The 20,213-nt window shown below is 38.7% G+C and overlaps 1 protein-coding gene across 2 annotated transcripts in view; it reads right to left on the reverse strand.

Moving 5' to 3' along the window:
* The window catches only part of SNX13 (sorting nexin 13), a 65,158-nt gene extending 45,221 nt beyond the window's left edge, over window positions 1-19,937 (reverse strand). The window contains exon 1 of one of the 2 annotated variants that reach the window (XM_027877921.1): window positions 19,665-19,937. In XM_027877921.1, the coding sequence (XP_027733722.1) occupies window positions 19,665-19,676 (12 nt within the window). In that variant the 5' untranslated portion in view covers window positions 19,677-19,937. The remainder of the gene's footprint in view (window positions 1-19,664) is intronic. The other variant, XM_027877920.1, reaches the window with a different exon arrangement.
* Window positions 19,938-20,213: the final 276 nt, after the last annotated feature.

Below are 20,213 nucleotides of genomic sequence, written 5' to 3' on the forward strand. Positions count from 1 at the left end.
GAAAAGCTCACTGACATTTCCAAGAAAAAAGCAGGTTTTGTGACAGAACATGAAGAGACAGAATACAACATCATTTTACCCACGCAAACTTGTTATTTTCTACAACCAAACAATGCTATTTCTCCCCTAGATGAAAGCAGTTGCAAGACTAAAAATGTGTCCCTTTCTCCAGTCAAGTCACAGATGGGTCAACAGGTGCACCAAATATTTGGTGCAAATACACTCTTACTCTCCCCCACAAACAAAAAGGAGGAAACTGATTACTACCTCTAACAATTACTACCATAGAAATCAAGGGCATTCAAACAATCCTTTGAAATACTCAAGTAGGATTTTCTTTTAAAACCAGGACATTAAATATATATATAAAAACAAAGAAAAGGAGCAAGAGAGAGATCCCCGATTAACACTTTTGTCCACACAGGCATTACCACATTCCTAGAAGAGATCTGGTTTAGCAGGCAGGACTAAATACTTTGGCAGTGGTGGGGAGACGAGGGTTGTTTGAAAAATCCATGGGGCACTTAAAGCCGGCCACAGAAACATCTGTGGGACTGGTGGGATTGCATAAATGGAGCAGTGCTTCACCTGTACTGGAGGAGCCACCACAAATACAAAAAAAACCAGCAAGATTCAGGTTATTGTGCCAATATAGGTTACAATATAAGTGCATTTATATACGCACATATATGCAAACATGATCTATCAGCATAGACAGATGTTTGTATGCACATACGTGTATGTATATGCACAGTAATCTAAAAAAAAACAAGGTTGGGAAAACCTGACTGATCTTAGCTACAATAGTTTTTAGACCTTCACAGTGTTGCAATGCAGTCAACAAAACTTACATAAATTTAATTCAACCCAGTCTCTAGCTCAATCTGGAAAGCATGTTTCAGCCAAGTCCCAAGAGTGTGAAACCAATGATGACAAGTATTTATAGGTCACCAAAACTGTTCCAGTTCTAAGGTTCTCAACTTCTTTTTCTTTTTGTTGTCTAATTTACGCCTTTCCTAACAGTGATCAAATGATACTCTGATGGGAACTCAGACAACTGCTATGTCAACAAGTAACACTAAGGAAGTATTTAAATAAACTCGTCTTGCAGTTTGACATTTAGAAAACAAGCAAAGATTGAACACCATATTTGCAGAGAGCTGTTTTTTTAGCTTTTAATATGGAGGACAGGGGAAGCTTGGCTACAGTCCATTGCTCCCAAGGACAATTTAGATTTAATTTTTTCATCTTAGGCACAGGATTAAAAAAAAAAAAAAAATCAACTTTTTCAAAACAAAGTTTTAGAAATCCTATAAACAACAAAGATTTCTATATAAAGCAGCTTTAATTATTTTCTGAGCAACACCAAAAAACGCGAAATCACAGCTCTGAGGAGAGATTGTTCCACAAATCTAAACTGTAAGAACCAGAATTACTTAATTTTTTCCAGTTATAAGTTTAATGGAACACAGAGATAAAATTCTATTTTCTTCCTAGTTAAGTTTCTTAGTAAAAGATATATTGGCTTTTTTCTTAGTGTTTGAGGCTGGGAAAAATTAAACATACCAGTACATAGATGAGCGTAAATTAAGTGCTGCAATTAAAATACTGCATTGCAAGTTATTCAATTCCATTTAAGAAGAAAAAGTGATATTAGATGATATAAACCATACAATCCACACAGCTAAAATGCTGAACTGGTGCTACATTAAAAAAAAAAAAAAGGAAAAATCTTGATCATGATTGAGTAGAAGATTTTGTTGTTTTGTTGACTGAGGATAAGTAAATGCAGTAGATAATTGTGTCCTTCCTGAAGAGAGCCTACAGGAAAGATGGAGAGAGACTATTTACAAGGGCATGTAGTGACAGGACAAGGGGGAATGGATTCAAACTGAAAGTGAGTAGGTTTAGATTGGATATTAGGGAAAAATTCTTTACTGTGAGGGTGGTGAGGCACTGGAACAGGTAGCCCGGAGAAGCTGTGAATGCCCCATCCCTTTAAGTGTTCAAGGTCAGGTTGGATCAAGCTCTGAGCAACCTGGTCTAGTAGGATGTGTTCCTACCCATGGGAAGGGGCTTGGAACTAGGTCCCTTTCAACCTAAACTATCCTATGATTCAGAGATAAACTCTTTGGAAGGCAGAAGAGACATACCAATCTACAAAAACAATCAAACAAAAAACCCAAAACACCCTGGCTAATGCAACAATTAAGTAAAAACATGACCTCATTGTACATCTAAATTTCAGTACAAAAAAGAAGGCTCTGCCTAATTATGCCCTCAGAAATACATTTTAAAACTTCTGCAGAACACTACAAGCATCAGGAAGATAAGGAAGATATACACACAGAAAATAACATTTAATCAGGGCCTTTATTTTGTCAAAAACCCACTGTGCTTAATGGTATCATTTTAAAAAGTTTAAGTTCTAAATATGGGGTAAGCACTCTAAATGACTTAATTAAACTAGATGGCAGGATGCATATTCAGAATTGGATGAATGCATAATTAACAAAGAAAGTTCTCTAACTCTAATAAATAAAACAGTAACCTTTTGTCCTCTGCTCTAGTTTTGTAATTTAGCATATGGCTACAAAGATTCAAATCTCATTTGGTATTTTAATAGGATTTCTTAAAATTCATACAACTTGGTACACTTCAGTAAGTACAACCGATGCTGGCCCAGTTCCTGTATGCTCTAAATGTGTGGTTTATAGTCTTACAGATTTTGAGACATTCAAAGGGATTTAATCATCAGGATGGTACCCTTTTGGCTGACTGTAAATAAAACTTCTCCTAACTTCACACTTCTAAAAGGCACTTCAGCAGTATAACTCCTAGGAAAAAAATTAAAACTTTGTGTAAAGTTCCTTAAACACATCAAAATCAACTAATAAAAGAACATCTAAACTTTACACAAACATGACTACACAGCTGGTCAGTACAAAAATAGGTTCAGGTATTTAAATTCAAACCCTGCTTGCAACTTATTTCCAAATCAGTTTTATTTATGTTATAATTTTTTAGAAGATTCAGAGATTTACTAAAGCTCTGTCTAGCCTGACTCAAGTTAACTACAGGGTGAATGCTTATCAGTCTTGACAGAAAAAACAAGCCAGTCTTCTGAATAAATGGCATAAATGCTGGCATTTAAGTTGCAGCTATCCAGACCTTGGATAGCTGATGTGCCTTATGTTGGAGGGACAAACTTTCAAGCTGAACTGGCGTAGTGCTGTTCACTGACTTTCAAGGCTAAAGAAGCACACAGGCCTTAGTCCTGTGGTAGGCATGTTTGGGTACATTCCATGTGCACACACACGGATAAAGGATCTTTACTGCAGATCAACAACTGTTCCACCTCATCAGTTGTAGCCACTTTTGCTTACCACCACTACAGATAGCATATGTTTGCCCCACCATCACCACTTCTTAGCTTTCAAGTCCAAGATTTCACAGACTTCTGCAGTGTATTACTAAGGTCATATATACAATGGGCTAACGGAGTGTCATGATCACACACGGTAATTTTCCACAGTATGGAACTGGTTTAGCAAACTAAACTGCAGTTGAAGTTAAGGGTTGTCTGTAAGCTCAAACAGTGCACTGCAGAGCCTCATCAGGTGAGAACAGACATGCACAGGTGAATATTAACACATGCTTGTTCAGCTTTAAAGGACAACAATATCACCTCAGTGACACCATCAGTTTTTTTTACTAGGTTTTGTCCGTTTTTCCCACCGTATACAGCCAACCACTAAAAGTGGTAGATAAAGAATTCGCTTTCTTATATACATCTGCCTTCTCTTTCTTTGGTTCCTGCTTCCTAACCACCGCAACACTGTGATGGTCTTAGCTGCAGACCCTTATGGATAGCAGTGCTAAGCTACGACTGACTATATGCCTTAACATGACCATTCACACAGGACCTTATATAAATCCACAACAGCAATGACTTATTCCCATTAAAAGCAAAATTATGTCTTACTAAAAAGTAGCTTCAATAAGTTTCTTCTTTGCTTACTCCAGCTGACAAAGCTTTCAGACCTTTGACTCTCTCCCATCTTTGAGCAAAATCCTCAGCCTTAACACACCTTAAAACAATTCACCAGGGTAACATAGGTTTTTTGTTTGGATTTAAACTAGTGCTGTCAATTTTGGCCTGCAACTGGCAGTAGGACATACAAGTGTTTCTAGTTAGTGCAAAACAAGTGCTACTCCAGAAGTCCAGATGACAGGCTCCTTCTATCCTCCTCGGTGCCACCAAACAACAGACACATGTGATTTCTCTCAAGGCTTCAGATGCCACTGTCCTCTCACTCCAGCAAAAAGCTCCTGTTCCAAGCACTTGTTTCTCTTCACAGTTTCTCCCCATATTCAGAGGAACTGTGGTTCCAAGCTTGGAGATGCAGTATGAGAGGAAATAAACACCAATAAAGAAAAGTCAGGCTCTGGAATCACCTGCTTGTCAATCTTAAAGCTTCAGCAGAATAATACTTAAGTCTTACAATAGCATCCAAGAGACCTGTACCACATGGGAAGACTGCTGATCATCATTGTTTTCAAATTTAATGGCTGCAACAGAATAAGTTGCAAATAATAACTTTGAAAGAACAGTGCCATTTAAAAAAAAAAACAACACCAATGTTTCTTTGCTCAGAATTCTTTTACTGTGTTTATCAAATTACATTTGTCCATTAATACGCTAAAAATTACTGTAGCTGACCTGTCCCAAACAAGACATTAATAATCAAACACTGCTTTCCATTTGGGTAGTTGAAACTATTATTCTAATAGGCTTTACCAAATGTATTTAATGCCTTCTCTGGGTTCACACTAAAAAAAAATTGTCAGAGATTACATATAAAGTAGATGCCAAGTTTAATTTTGTTAATTCTACACATCTGCCTTTTAATTTGACTTCCATTTTGAGTGTAAATGGAGCATGTTCACATATAAACCTTTCTATAATTAAGGTGAATGTCATTTTTGTCAAGTGATTATAAACATTATTTTAGGTTTCAAATTACTGTCTCTTCACTAGCCTGACAAGTAAAATTGGAAAGCTGTACTAACTGGAGTGCCAATTTCACTCCAGAGAAATTGTTATGTTACAGTACTCAGAGAAATATTTAACAATTGTAAAATAAACCATTAACAACTCCGTAGCTACCTTTTCCAACCTGGAAAAGTTACAGCAGTCAACTGAAAGACATGTCAAACAGGGTTTTGAAGAGTTCTGCATATTGTGGTTTCCTAACATTACTAAAGGTCTCTTTTTAACCTCTTTCTTCTTATCCTTTCTCCTTTTTCCTTCCTTAGTCCAAAAAGGCAAAGCAGAACAAAACCCTGAGCCCCACTGGCACTTCATAATATGTAAAAATAATTGTTGTGAATCTACACAACAATTTACTGCAGTACTCACAAGAAAACTCTTGGGATTTAAAAAAAATTTTTTTAGAAAGAATTTTATGTATTTTATTTTGCTTTTACTGCTCTAGGTTTAGATTTATTATTTTTCCCAGAGCAAGCTTAAAATACTAAAGCATATAAATATACACTGATAATTTTGTAAATAAATAAAATTGCACAATTAATGTTAAGAGATAAGAAATTGAAGAAAATTAAGTTTCTTCTGCTGCATAAGTACAGTATTCCTGCTGATCCCTCCGGGTTACAAGGCTGGAAACTTTCCTTTTCTGTTACACAAGAGTCCACCTCTTCTTCCACTCAATGCACACCTTGCACGTCAAATGGCTTAACTGGTTAACAGTTGGATTAATTCAAACGCAATCATGTCTAATTGTATTGAGTTCAGATTTTCCTGTGTCCTTACACTGCACGAAACAGTAAAGCTTTTGGGATCTTTTTCCCCTCCCCTCCCCTACGGCTATACAAGGCAGCCTAACAAATTAGGCTTTTGTGAAGAGGCAATAATTTTTCATCCGTACTCTAAGACCACTATTACAGCACTGTTGACTATTCATGAAACTCATTTTTAGAAGCACAAACCTCTCAATGAAAATATATGTGAACATTTTCTTAAAATACATAACATTATAGTGTGTAACAGGAAAGATAAAAGTTATTGTGCATATTACTTCAACTTCAGTATTTATCTAACTAATTCTATTAGTAAAACCCGCATGTTTGCTAAAGTCAGAATATTAGAATTGAATTAGTAATATAATTACAGTAAAAATAAAAAAAATTATGCTCCATATTTTTATACAATTGCAAGAAAAAGACCAGCCTTTCAGTTAACACTTCCAGTTCTACCAGAAATGGTAATATTTTCAACATCAAGCTTTCTTTTCGAGTGAAAAAAGCAGAGTAAAATTCAGCCTGGAGTCAAGAGTCAAGATTAGTATAAAGATCATTTTTTCTTCCTCTCTCACACCTGCTCTGCCAGCATTGCTGATCACTACACGAAATAAGGAAGTGAAAATTTTCATTTAAACTGACCCTTATTTTACTAACCTTTATTTTCAGCACTAACAGCTGAAATTTTATTATACCAGGGATATCAGCAAGGGACAGAAAGCCTCATTTCATGTTGCTGTTTCTTGAGGATGGCCCATCTATTTCTCTTATTACAAAAAACAAGGGGCAACCTTCACAGACACACACATTTTTTCTGATAACATGCACTCTGAATCATGTTCTAATTTAAAAGGATATGGAGTTTTGGTCAAATTTAAAAGAAGCACTTGACCACCTTGAATAGCAATGGGAAATAAGTGATGCAATTCCACTTTCAGCTACTTTCTTAAATATGAAAGTCACATACTCAAACTCATCTTTAATAATTTTTCCAGGAAAGTGATCTTTTTCCTTTTTAACAATCCATATTGACTTGTATCCAAGCTAATTTAGTTATCTGGACAGAAAACAAGACAAAAAGATGAAAGCATTTTGGATCACCTTAGGTGATTGAAACAGGGCCAGGTTTATTGCTTGACAGGATCACCTAAGGTGATCTAAAGTGAGAAAATAAAGTAATCCCTCTAACTCTATCTTGAATTTAAGCCAATGAGATAATCTAGACTGTTCCACATTCAGCCTCTGCATAAACAGATTACATGTATTTCAAGTCTTTCTAGTGCAAAACAATTGCAAAGGGGAGAGAGGGGGAAGCCCCCAGAATCTTTATCAAGTGGGAAAAAAAAGCCTCTGTACTCCTAAAGAGCTAAAAATAATGAAGTCACATGCTCTTTAGTCAAGAAACTGTTCTTGTGTATTTCACTTGTGACTACTGCTCAAGCAGCATTTTAAGTTTTTTACTTTCTTGCCTTCAACTGCACCAAGGAGTTATTTAAAAGTTCTTTTCACCGGTACTTTTTTCCTTCACTGCTAAAGAAACCTGATTTCACTGAATGAACTTTATCATCAGCTTTGCTTCTAGAACAATTTCTACCACTTAAGGTTCCCAATATTTATCTGAAAGCAAATACATTAAATCAGTCTCTCTCCCTAGGCGTTACCTCTCACAGGCAGTCTCTATGTCTTTTCTAATAAAAACTTGGGGGTAAAGTTCAGGGATCCTACATAAACAGTTGCATGGGACACATTTTTTAAAAGGTTCTTCATATCTTAACAGTTGAGCTTTTGGAAGGTAGAGATTTCTTTAGTTCTAAGCTTTTCTTCCATGATAGTGGTAACTTCAACTCAACACCCCTTCTGCCAAGCAATAAACATCTGCCTATTCTTTGAACTTAAATCTCCATCATTTATGCCATTACCTGTATCAGCTCATACTTACTAACAAAATTTATATCAAGGTTATATATAAATTGTTTGGGACACGGTCTTCAATTTAAAGGCAACCCATTCCTATCAGGGAGGACAAAGTGGAAAAAGATGGGTTATAAGACATCTGATGAACAGTGATTACTTTTCTTGAATCGATTATTTTTTCTATAGAGACACCACACAATTTCACAGCAGTGGCTGGGAGCCAAATAGTTTGTGCAATCTTTAATTGATAGAATCAGCTTTAAAAAAAATTATGCACAGTGATTCAGTGATATCCACAATGTATCCACAAAAATATCCACAGTGATCTGTTTCAGAAAATCTCAGTAATTTCAAACCACAACCACCCCACAAAAACAAAAATTGAAACAAAGTCAAACAAAAAAACACTAAGATTTTTGTTTTTACCACTTGATGGCTTGCTTGAAAGCATCAATAAGCAAATAATTATTTCCAAGCAAACTTCTCCGAATCAGTGGTTTCTTCTAAACAGACTGCTAAACCATACGTTTCAATTCATATCTGCAGGATGTGTGAATTTTTTTTTTTTTTTACTGTGAGTTAAACTGTATGTGCTTACATATATTTTGCATATACATAAATATTATACATACACACAAAATCCAGTACTTAAGTTTACTGTAGAAAGATTTACTCATTAACTTCTAAATAATGTGTTAGTACTTTGGCTTCCTCAGGCTATAAAATTAGTCATCCAAGAGTTTTGTTTAGTTCTTTAATCCCCGGTGATATCATATGTGCTATTTGATACTTGCAGCACAATTTTCAGCAGTATCCCACTAACTTCAGGATGAAACTACTAGGGATGCAGTATAGTGGTTTACTCTGGTTTTTTATTCTTTTAAAACCGCATACCACAATCTAACAATTCCCAAATAAGCAACATTCCTCCTCAAGACGAAAAAGTTACTTTAAAAATACTATGCTAGCAACATAACTTTAGAATATTTTTATCTAAGACTGGACCAAATCTAAAGATTGACGTGATTCTGTGATACTTGCCTTATTAGGTTAGGACACAAATGTGAAAGAGTATAAATGGATGAAAACAATTCACATTATCACAATTGCCAGGAGTCCTTCAGTAATACTCACCCTCCTACCTGACATTCAACAAGTTAGCACTCAACAAGACTAAAAATTAACTTTCACCTTGTCCTTAGTGAGCAAGGCTGTTTCTCTAACTAGTCAGTTATGTCATATATCTTTGTAGAATTATTTTGGTAAATGAAATAGCGTGGTTTAAAAATCCCTATCCATCACCACTCCTGTAAGAAAGTCTTTTTAATTTATTATAAAGGAGAAGAAAATCTATAAGCAACAATGTAGTGCTCAGAAGGAGAAACCACATTGAGTTTCTCAGCTGTGATGTCAAATGGCATCTTGACTACAGGTAGTACTGCAACCACTATCATGGAATCCAGAAAGTCAAAGCTCAACAGAAAGCCAATACAAATGATTTTCCAGACCATACTGGCACCAGAAGAGCTTTAGCACAATATCCCACAGCCTCCTTATCACAGAATTGGTGAGGTATGGGCTGGATGAGTAGATTATAAGGTAAGTGGAAAATTGACTGGATTGCTGGATGCAGAGACACCATCAGTGGTGCAAGTTCAGTGGGCAGCCAGTAACCTTCAAGGATCAGTATGGGACCAATGAAGTTTAGTGTCTTATCAATGCTGGTGATGGGACACAGGGAACTCCCAGTAAGTCTGCACAGAATACCAAAGTGGGGTGAGTGCTCAGTACGCTGGAGGGTTCAGAAGGGTGTCAACAGGCTAGAGAAATGGGTTGACAGGAACCTCAGGAAGTTCAATGAAAAACAAGCACAAGTTTGCATCTGGGGTGGATACAATAACCTGGGCCACAATACAGTCTGGGACCAACTCTCTGGGAAATAGCTCTACAGAATGGGACCCAGAGCTGGGCCATAAGGCGAACATGTGTCGGTAGTGTGCCCTCATAGTGGGTGGACAACAGTATTGTACCCTATATCAACAGAAATGTCACCAGCAGGTCCAGCAAAGTGACTCTTCTTCTGTATTTAGACACTCCTAGAGTCCTGTGTCCAGTATTGGTCTCCCTATTACAATACAAATCCATCCAGAAACCAATGTACAATATCCAATTCCACCACAAGAGACTTTGTGCCAAAACAAAATATATCCATATAATGAAGCCACATACTGGCTATACTGGCCACCAAGAGAAGGGTAGATTTAGAGAGGTTGTTGGTGCTCCCAATTTATATTCTGACCTTCTTTTACGTGACCGAGAAGTAAAACAATTTTTAAAAGTATTATCCCCTTCCTCCACATCTTGATGCTCATCTTGATCTTCAAAAATAAACAAGCAAGAGCAGTAGTCTCTACACACCTACCACCAACATAATAAAAGGCATCTACTGCCTAAGCATTGGAATCTGAAGAAAGAGCTACCAACACAGCATTCACTGATTTTAATACTTAGGGGGGTTGTTTTATTCTAATTCCAAGACCTCAATCAGTGCCAGCATCACAAACTAGTTTCAGTTTGGACTCCTGCTTGCAATGATCACCTCTTCACTATATCTAATTTCTCTTGTCAAAAATTTACTCATAGTTCCCCAACATTTTTTACAAGTATGGATTACTTTTTAATCAGCACTGTAATAAGCAAAATATAAAATGAAATGGATTTAAAAATAGAAGAACTTCAAAGCAGAGTATGCACCATAAAGAAGTAGTTTTCAGTACACAAATAATGAACAGATCCCAAGCTGCAAATATAGTACATTTTTAAGAAATTTTAATCCACTGACAGAATACTAGCACCTTCCTCTGAAAACTGTCATGATACTCCACTGTTTCCTTCTTAAGTTTAAATTTAATAAAATTCTTTGACTGCCATACGTGTTCTCCAGTTACAAAATACAGAAACTCTGATACAACCACTATTTCACTATAAATTCCCAGTGGTCTCTGAGAGTACATCTGAACTCCAATAAGGCCAAATTTCTTATGAAGCATGCTTACTGGATGAAGACAAAATAACCATGGAAACAGCTGTTACACAAAATGACACAAACCTCTATAAAGCTAGAGTAAGCCTCAAAACTTCCAGTTCCTGGCAGCTGCTTTTCTGGACAGAATATCATCCAGTTGCATAAAATAAAGCAATAGATAGAGATTAGTCCAGCGCTCCACAATATTCAAGGAAGACTGAAACTTTAATAAGCAGCTGATGCCTAATTCTTGGGAGAATGGACAGTGCCAACACAAAAAATCAGCACTTTGAGGGTATGGCAAAAAATGCCCTTACTTAAGAGTGAGGGGGAATGTTTATATATTATTGTCTTTTTCCAATGGGATAAGTGCAATGGGAATATAATAAAAATAAACCAAATCTTCCCCCTTCACGTATTTAATATCCCCCTTTCCTAATCCCTCTTCCAGTTCTTATTGCTTGTGTGCTTTACCCACTGACTTCCAAGAGATGTTTGGCTCACCATCCCTTTTGGGAAGGCATACTTGCTCTGTGCATCTCCTTCATGGTCCTCTGTGCACTTTTGCCTTTTCCTGAGTACTAAGAAAACTATTGTCTGCTGCCTGCACAATCCTGAGAAACTTTTCAAGTTTTACCAAGTGATTTGCTACAGAATGCTGCTCACAGGCACTGCAATGTGTAGCTCAGAAGCAAACAAGTAAGTGTAAGTAGGGTGGAGCCTCCTACAATTTCTTCCAATAATCTGTTCCATAACCTCTGTCCATCTGGCCTCTCTATGGAAGCAAAATGCCTGCTGAGTATCCTAGATGAATCTTTTAGCCTCAAGTAGTCTTCTCCTTCCTCACAAAAAATCTAGGCCCAGAATCAGTATATCAGCTATTCCCTGGGTATCTCTCAGATGCATATACTACCTCTCCCACTGAGACACTGAAGAAGGAAAGCTAGTGTGAATATCTACAAATAATGTTTATGCGGAGGGACACTTCTATGAACTTGCTGGAACACTTCACTCTCAAACATCAGGGCATGGAATATTTCCAACATATTTCAATGAATTTGAAGGGGGAGGGGGAAAGGAAACCACAGAAGTGGTGCATCAACATTTGCCACTTCAAGATTATAGACTGAAACTAATTAGAGATAAAATTAATTGAGTCATTTGAGTCTCCAGTTCTCAGAGCAAGTTTACAGAAGACATCTGAAAACTTGAATCAATGCCACTTGGTCAAGAAAAAAGAAAGAAACCTCACCAAAGTGGAGCTACCAAACCTTACTCATAACTTTTTGTGGAGTCAGAGATACATTCAGAAGTCACAGAAGAAATGATGACATTCCCTGTTTTCAAAAGGACAGGAATTATTTTGGATATTGATTCCCCTTAGATCTACACAGAAGGAAATGCAGAAGAGCACTATGTACTTCTCTAGCACTGGACTGTGCAGCTGTTGATTTGGCACCTTCTCCCTTGTTCCCACCTTCATATCTCCCCAGAAGGCTGGTTCACCAAGGCAAAAGAATGCAGTTGCTGTTTAGCTGCTAGACCTGCTACAAGAAGAGTCAGACCAGCTTGTGTCTGGTGGGAGGGAGAAACCCCCTTTAGCAGCAGCCCAAACCAGATCCAGTCAAGTATCATGTTATATTGAGATTATTAAGATAGAAACATTATTTAAAACACAAAACAAAAAAGGTATGAATAAAATAAAGAAAAATTAAAAGTAACAGTAATGGGCAATAGCAGACCATCATTAATTGGAGAATTCAATAAATATCCAATAAAGTAATGGAAGAGCTTAGAAACATTTCTAGAAATATTGTTTGTTGTTGGTCTCACTATTGCTAATTCATAATCCTTTAAAAAAAACTTTCAGAAGCTGTAGTAGTACAACTGTCAACTGAAAGACAGAGGACCAATACCATTTGAAGTCCAGACCTTAAAACCAACATGAAAAAATAAATATAAAAATTATTTCAAAGTTTTAGGCACACATGCAAATCAAATTAATGCAACCACAAAGCATTAGCATAGTGTTGTGAAGAAATACTCTTTTTTTCAAAAAAAATGAAAATTATATTCATAAATAACCAATGTTTTCCACATGAATTTTTAAATTTTATAGAATAAACAAACCATAATAATTAATTACTATTTCATTATATGTACCATCGGATTAAATTTGTAATTCAGACATTAAATCACAACATTTAAAATTTCCATTGTATATGATTTAACTTTACAAAGTTGATGGCATTTCAGTTTGTTTGCATTGTGATCAGAAATACTAATTTGAGTATATAAAATATAAAAAATTATGTGTCTTTCAAGTATGTTAAAAAAAGGTTAGATACCTTACTCAAATATACTCTTCAATAAAAATTAAGATGTCTATCAGTAAGAAATACACCAAGATATACTGAGAGAAGAGAACCACTCACACAGCTTTTTAGGAAAAAAAAAAAATTAAAATTAAGTCACACACCAAAATACAGATGAGATTTTCAAGTACAAGTAGTTCCTTCAGTGGATAAGGAACAGATATAATTATTACTGATCCTATTATTTTTAAAGTATCACAAAAATAAAAAATATGCTTCACAGAAATAAAAACATATGCTTCAGAAAAGTAAGCTGATACAATGTTATCAAACACTATACCAGTTGGGCAAACCAAAAATAAACAAAGTTTCGAGTTATTACAAAGGACACGTAGTGCAAAGTTGGCCTCACACAGGAGAAAGGACTGAAGACTCAGAGATTGCAGCAGCAGCTGTTGGAGCAGCAGCTCAGCAAGGAGCAAGACTCCCTCATCTCTCCAAATCAAACAAGATCATCTTGACAATCAGCAAGGCTTTAAAGCAATCGCTCTTTCTACAGTTACACTGGTTGGATACTTGTTTCCCAAAGCATGTACGCCACCAGATTTTCAATCTGAAATGCCAAATGCTGAATAAAGAGTGACTGGGAACATCACACATGTTCATTCCCCATTGCCTTCAGTACCAATTAAGAGGTATGAGATAAATTATCCCAAGTCTGAGGCACTGTTTCGTAATCAGTGGCACAGCTGAAGCAAGAATTTCAAGATTCTAAGAGTATTTTCTACTTGGCCCTGTTTAACAGCACTGACTGGAAGGGTGGAAATGCAGAGCATCCTACAGGACATGTAGCAATTCAAACTTCCTGCTCAAGTTCATTCCATCAGTTCATTAAACCACAAAAGACAGCCTAACCTGCACTGCTTCAGAGGCACCAGAAGAAGCGTGGCGTACAGTCATTTCTTAGAATTGCAAAAATATACAGAAGAACAGGAATATGTGATCTTAAAATAGTGACTTTTATGAAATAATAGCATTCTGACACAAACAGATTTAATTAAAATAGAACTGGGATCACTCCCTTCCTTGAAGAAGCATGGGATTAATGGAAGAAAGGCAGAGGAACAGACATAAAAAATAAAAATACACTGTGACAAATGCACAACTGCATTTAGGCAGTTAATACTCTTCGAAGTACACTCCCAAACTCATGAACACTCTTGGAGAGAAAATGTGCAAGGTTCATCCTCCTACCCAAAACTCCAACTACAATGTGATACTGAATTAAAGCCTTTTAGACATCAGTGCTACCTGTGAACTTTTAACTAGGCCACATTAGCCCTAACTGGAATAAACACAGTGGTATTTTCAACTGTGAAATAAAAAATAATTAAACAAACAAACAAACAAACCACAGTTCTGGGAATTTAAAGTTCTTCCAAGAGAAGTTGCAAAAAGGACACCATGCAGCCATTTGAGGCGTGAAGGGATTTAATGGGCAGCAAGCCAGCAGAGATGAGTTTATCTCCTCCTGCTGGCAACTAGTGGACTGACAAACTGGTGAGGTTCAAAACAAATTAGCCTTGTGCTCGCTGTCTGAGAAAATATGAAAAACAGCAGGACTGAACAAATATCAGTTTCACTGGTAAAAGAGTTTCAAAATAAACTGCTGTACTAACCACTACAGTCAAACTCTGTATTCTGTCCTGGGAAATCTCTGATTTTTCATAGAATCCCACTTGAACAAAACTAGTTACAAATCTGTAGGACTTTTTAAATGTTTGTAAAATGCCAGTTAAATTCCGCAATAAATCTGACTCACACTATTTCAACTGCATAACTTAGATCATATCCCCTTCCACATAAAAAACAAAGCCAACATAACTTCTTCAGAAAACCATCTCAGCTACCTGAGGATTTTACACAACTCCTGCTTTAGAACAATAGTCATCTTTAACAGCTATTCCCAAACTCTGACAGGGTAGGAATTGATCTCTTGTCCAAAATAAATGGCAGTTATAAAAGGAGTCCCCCTAGCTGAACGTATCTATCGCCTGTGCTTACTCACATTAAAAATAAACACCCGTTTCATCTCATACCTGTAAATCACAAGTATGTATTTATCATAAATCACAATTTTGCATTCATCATTTTAAGGTGTGACACTACAGAAATTATGTTAACAAGAGTGCTCTTGTTAAAGCTTGTCAATATGTTTACTTCATGAAATAATGCCTCAGGTTTTTATTTCAGAAATCAGACATTACTTTGGCAGGGGGAGAAGAACAAGCAGTTGGGCCCAAGACCACAATGACTTTTGCATCTTGAAGCTTCTTTCCCATGTAACAGCAAGTGACAATTGCAATTGATATTTTTATCATTTCAGCCTTGGTGTTCTCAGCCAAGCAATGGGGAGAAGTGCAAATGGGACTTCTAAATATTAATTCTTTAAGTGGTGCAAATAACTTAGATACAACCACAATTTTGTTTCTAATAATAGCAATTCTCCCAATGCTAATTCAAAGGAAAACATGCTTTGTCATCTTTGTAAGGGTGGGGAGAAAAGGACGAGCATATTTCAAACAGAGAGAATTCCCTAGAGTACAACCAGACCAAGGAAATCATCATTTGGAGCTCCTTCAGCTATCTAACCAGACAAGCTATTACTATTTTTATTGAAGTAAGGAACTTCACACTATTCTTCTTCCACTCAGCTTCGGGGAATGGTCCACACTGATATTTGTTTGAGTTGTTGCAGAACTCTGCATTCAGTCTTAGCAGTTGAGGCCCAACTGTACATTCTAAGAATAGTCCTGAGTGTTTAAACACTATCTTTTACTAGTAGTCAGCAAAATATTTCAAAGCAAATACTTGGAACATACGACAACCATTCTTTTCAGAACATTAATTTCCTTAATTTTACCATTCCTCACATAATTTTAACTGACACTTCACAAAACATGGAGGTATTAAAAGAGCTGCCATAGCAACAATTAAGGACACAGTGCAGACCAGCAACAGGGTAGACCTCAATTACAAAACATCCTGAAGGAGAAAGAGGATTTTTACTCCCAAAGGCTTGCAACTAATGCTCCAGCTAGATTTCATCTAGGAAAACACTGGTACTAAAGAAAGCCCCACCATATAAGTTTCACAAAAGGACAGAAAACTAATTTTTTTCGACACCCTGATAAATCTCTACACATTTGAAGCTGTCTAGCAGCAGAACATAGCTCAGACACATGAAGCATCCAAGCAACCTGCCACTGCCATGTATCAAGGAACAGAAAAAGATAACAATGCTACAGTATATCATGCAGTTAACTGTTCTACAACTGTGTTCTGCATCTTTCAGAGCTGGACTAACATACATTACAATGTGCTACTGTTGCAGGAAGGCTAATTCACTATTATTCTAAAGCAAGTTAAAACAAGCTGCTCAGTCAACCTTTATTCTTAAAAAACAGGCTAATTTACTCAGTTTTGCTCAAAAGCAGTTCTCAATGGCTAGTATCAGAGTCTAACAAAAAAAGGTTTGTTAAAGATCTCTTAAAAAGTAGATTGTTTAATGGAAAGGAAATACTACATGTAGTTAGTGAATTATCTTGACAGCTAGCAATAACAAAAAATACCAACATGTCAGAGCTCATTTTGTATGGCTCACTTTTAGTTGCCGATACAAAAAAGTTTTCCTACTTCGTCAAATTTCAAAAATCTTTTCAACCAGACATTCTAAAACTTCTTATAAATTAAGTCAAAATCCTTTTGAATGTTTGTTCCCATCAGAATTTAAGATACTATTGACCACCAAGAGCCAGAGTTGTAAAACACCAGCTGCATCACTGTAGTCGGGGCAGTACAAGAGGTGAGCAGGACGAAGATGGTTCTCCGAAAGCACACGGGACAGATCATTGCAACTTGTGTCCATCATGGCCTCGTCAGATGAGAAAGTGCTGAGACAGTAAATCACATGGAAACAGGTCACACTGGGTCTTAAAAAGCAGAGAAGAATCTGATGGACAAGAAAAGGGGAACAAGTGAAAAGAAACAGAAAGGCCAACACAACAGACAAGGGAAACGCTTACTTGCAGCAGGACTTGGAATGCATGCAGACAATGTATTCAACATGACTGCAGAAATAAGTTTTGATGGTCAAGATAATGAAAAATTGGGAAGTCGTATTTGCTAAGTAGGCAAATAAGTGTATGAGCTTGGCATCAAATGACATGATTTCTGAATGCAACTAAAATAAGACGGACAGTAAGGGTCAAATAAAAAACACAGTATTTTTTTTCCTGAAAGGAAGTGCGATCTTCCCCTGAAATTAATGATCACAAAGTCCTAATTCTAACTGCTTCCACACAAAACTGAAATGAATCTGCTAGGGTCTGCATACATGGATACAGTAAAAGGATGTAGGAAACTGACCTTGAGAAACTCTAATTTATAATTTATCTACATGATAACAATACATGTAGAAACTGATTGTGCCTTTCCTTCATGCTTAAATATATTTAAGAAAAAATGCTGTCTACATTCTTAAGTTATAAAACTTATGGATATAAATTTTGAATAGTTGAAAAAAAAAAAAAAGAAAAAGTAGAGTGATCTTGGTCATTCAAGACATAGTAAACTAGACAAGTCCACAAATATCCAGCACCAAAAACAAGTTCACTGTTTGCTTCTAATATCAGTCCACCACACATTCCATCTCAATTTTCACATACAAAGAAAAACAAAAAAAGGAGGAGAAAAGACATACATGTATCAGTAGACTTGAAACAATCCGCATCTTTGTATAAAGTCTGGTAAGTGTTCATGTTTTAGCTACCAAGTTGCCATTGGAACACCCAAAAAATTGTGCTACAAAAGGACTCCTCCAGTTCACATCCTGACAGGCAAAAGCTGTCTGATTACCTGAAGAACTCTCTACAGCTGCTCTTCAGGCAGGCAAAGCCTGCATTTTTGCTTAAAATTTAAAATCCTGTCCTTGGCAGAGACAAGCCTGGAATACTTTACCCTGAAGCATTTTGTCTACAAATAATTTATATACAGGAACTAGAAGGACATAAGAACCCTGTCCTCCTGACACCAAGGCTAAGTATTATAACTCGTCATGACACATGTAAGCGCCAGGTTTTACCTCAAAAAGCCAATGGATCAAGTGTCATCCACACTGCTATCCACACTATATCAACACTATTACCAAAATAAATAAATAAATAAATAAATAAATAAATAAATAAATATTCAGTTCCCAGACAATAAAGTGTCTTGGATAGGCACACAGAGCTATCATCAAAAGGAACAAACAGTGCAGTATGAGGCACTGACCCAGAACGTTCTATGCCACCCTTAAAATAATCTAAATTACTATGGCTAATGCTTACGCATCACACTCAGCAACTCTCTTTAATGGAGATTAATAATCTTGACCACCCACCAAATACCCTCAGTGCAAAAATAGGTCATGTATTTTTACAGGTTTAACTCACTCCACAAATTTTACCCTCCTGGGGAAATCTGAGAGCTCATGGCTCTACAGAACCACTCTCTTAACGTCCTAAAACTTTTAACTGATGCAAATTGAACGGTAGAGAATACTTTTTAATGCCATTCAGGAAAGCAAAGCTAAATTTTTCAAGTGTCAGAAAGCAAGCCCTCCCCCTGAAAGACTTAAGACAATTCATTTTTAGACGAATAACCTTCACTGTAGGATAAAATGACAAATCATAAAACACGGGTAATGCAATCATCACGTTGGAGAAGTATCTGCACTCCAGACACCTGGCTGACACAATAAAAATAAAAAATCGATTGGTCTTTGCAGAGAAAACAGAAAACGGGGTAAGGTCTCATTCCTAGCAACTAGAAAGCACTGGCAGATAGTACTGCCAGATTTCCCCTTTTAGAGCGCCTTTGGACAGAGCAGACATTTCTAGCCCACGCTGATCCTCAAATACCTGCTTGCCTCACAGCTGAGCTCCCCGGCTGCTTCGGGACGGAAAGCCCCCACTGGGGAGCGGCGAGCCGGGGTAGTCAACTTCTAATGATTACCTACTGCCACGGACTCCTGCAAGCACAGCCGAGCCGCCCGGCTTAAGCCCTCCAAGGAGAAAGCAAACACGGAGCCTTTACGAAGCCTCCCAGAAGGAGGCCAGAGGGGCTGAAGGCGGAGCGGGCGCGGGGGGTCCGGGCGGGGGCCCCTCCCGGGCGCGGCCCGGGGCCCGGGCGGGTTCCCCCTCCCCAGGTGCGCTCCGCTCCTCCAACCACGGCCTCGCCGCGGGGGATCGCGGGGAGGACGGGCCGGGCCCAGCTGCCGCACGGAGCGGGCACGGTGCACCGGGCTCCGCCGCGGCGCTGGAGAGCCCCGCTCCCGTCCCGCCCTGCCCTGCCGGCAGGGGAGGCAGGGTGATAAGAGGGGCCCGGAGCTGCCCTGGCCGAGCCGGTCAGCGCCTCTGCCCTCCGCGGCCAAGGAGGAGGCTGCCCGCCGCCCAGGCAGCTCGGAGGCCCCGGCACTGAGCGCTGCCCGCCCGGGCGGGCGCAGGGCCGCTCCCCGCGCTCCCGCACCCCGCCGGCAGCGCTCTTACCTCTGTTAACATTATTACCCCGCTGCGCTGCGGCGGCGCCTCGGCGGCTCTAGCCCCGCAGCATGGTGAAGCCTGGTGGCCGCGCGGAAAGCTACCCCGCACCCCGCGGGGAGGCGAGGCGAGGCGAGGCGAGCGCCGCCAGCCCCCGCCGCCGCCCCGCTCAACGCCCGCCCGCCGCCACCCCCGGCCCCGCCGCCGCCCTCGCAGCCCGGTCCGGAGCGGCCGCCATCTTGGGACGGCTACGTGCGCCGCCGCGCCCCGCCCGCCGTGCGGGGCCGCCCCTGCCGGGGCCGGGCTCGGGCTCCGCTCCCCGCCCGGCCGGGGCACCCGCAGCGGCACCGCCGTTTCGCGCCAGGGGCCGGCCCCGGGGCACAAAGCTCCAAACACTGTGGTCAAAGGCGCTCTGCTGCATGTTGAGTTGGTTTTTTTTTCCCCCTTGTCTCCCTTGGTGTGACCTGTCTCAGAGCTCTTCGGTGCCAGACAGCTTTTCTGCGGGCGCTAATCGAAATATTTTCTTAAATTTCTGACCAAGCAGCGTGCCTCTCATCC

Source organism: Empidonax traillii, unplaced genomic scaffold, assembly GCF_003031625.1.
Source record: "Empidonax traillii isolate 1590-97213 ecotype Southwest subspecies unplaced genomic scaffold, ASM303162v1 scaffold35:size4298261, whole genome shotgun sequence".
Classification (NCBI taxonomy): domain Eukaryota; kingdom Metazoa; phylum Chordata; class Aves; order Passeriformes; family Tyrannidae; genus Empidonax; species Empidonax traillii.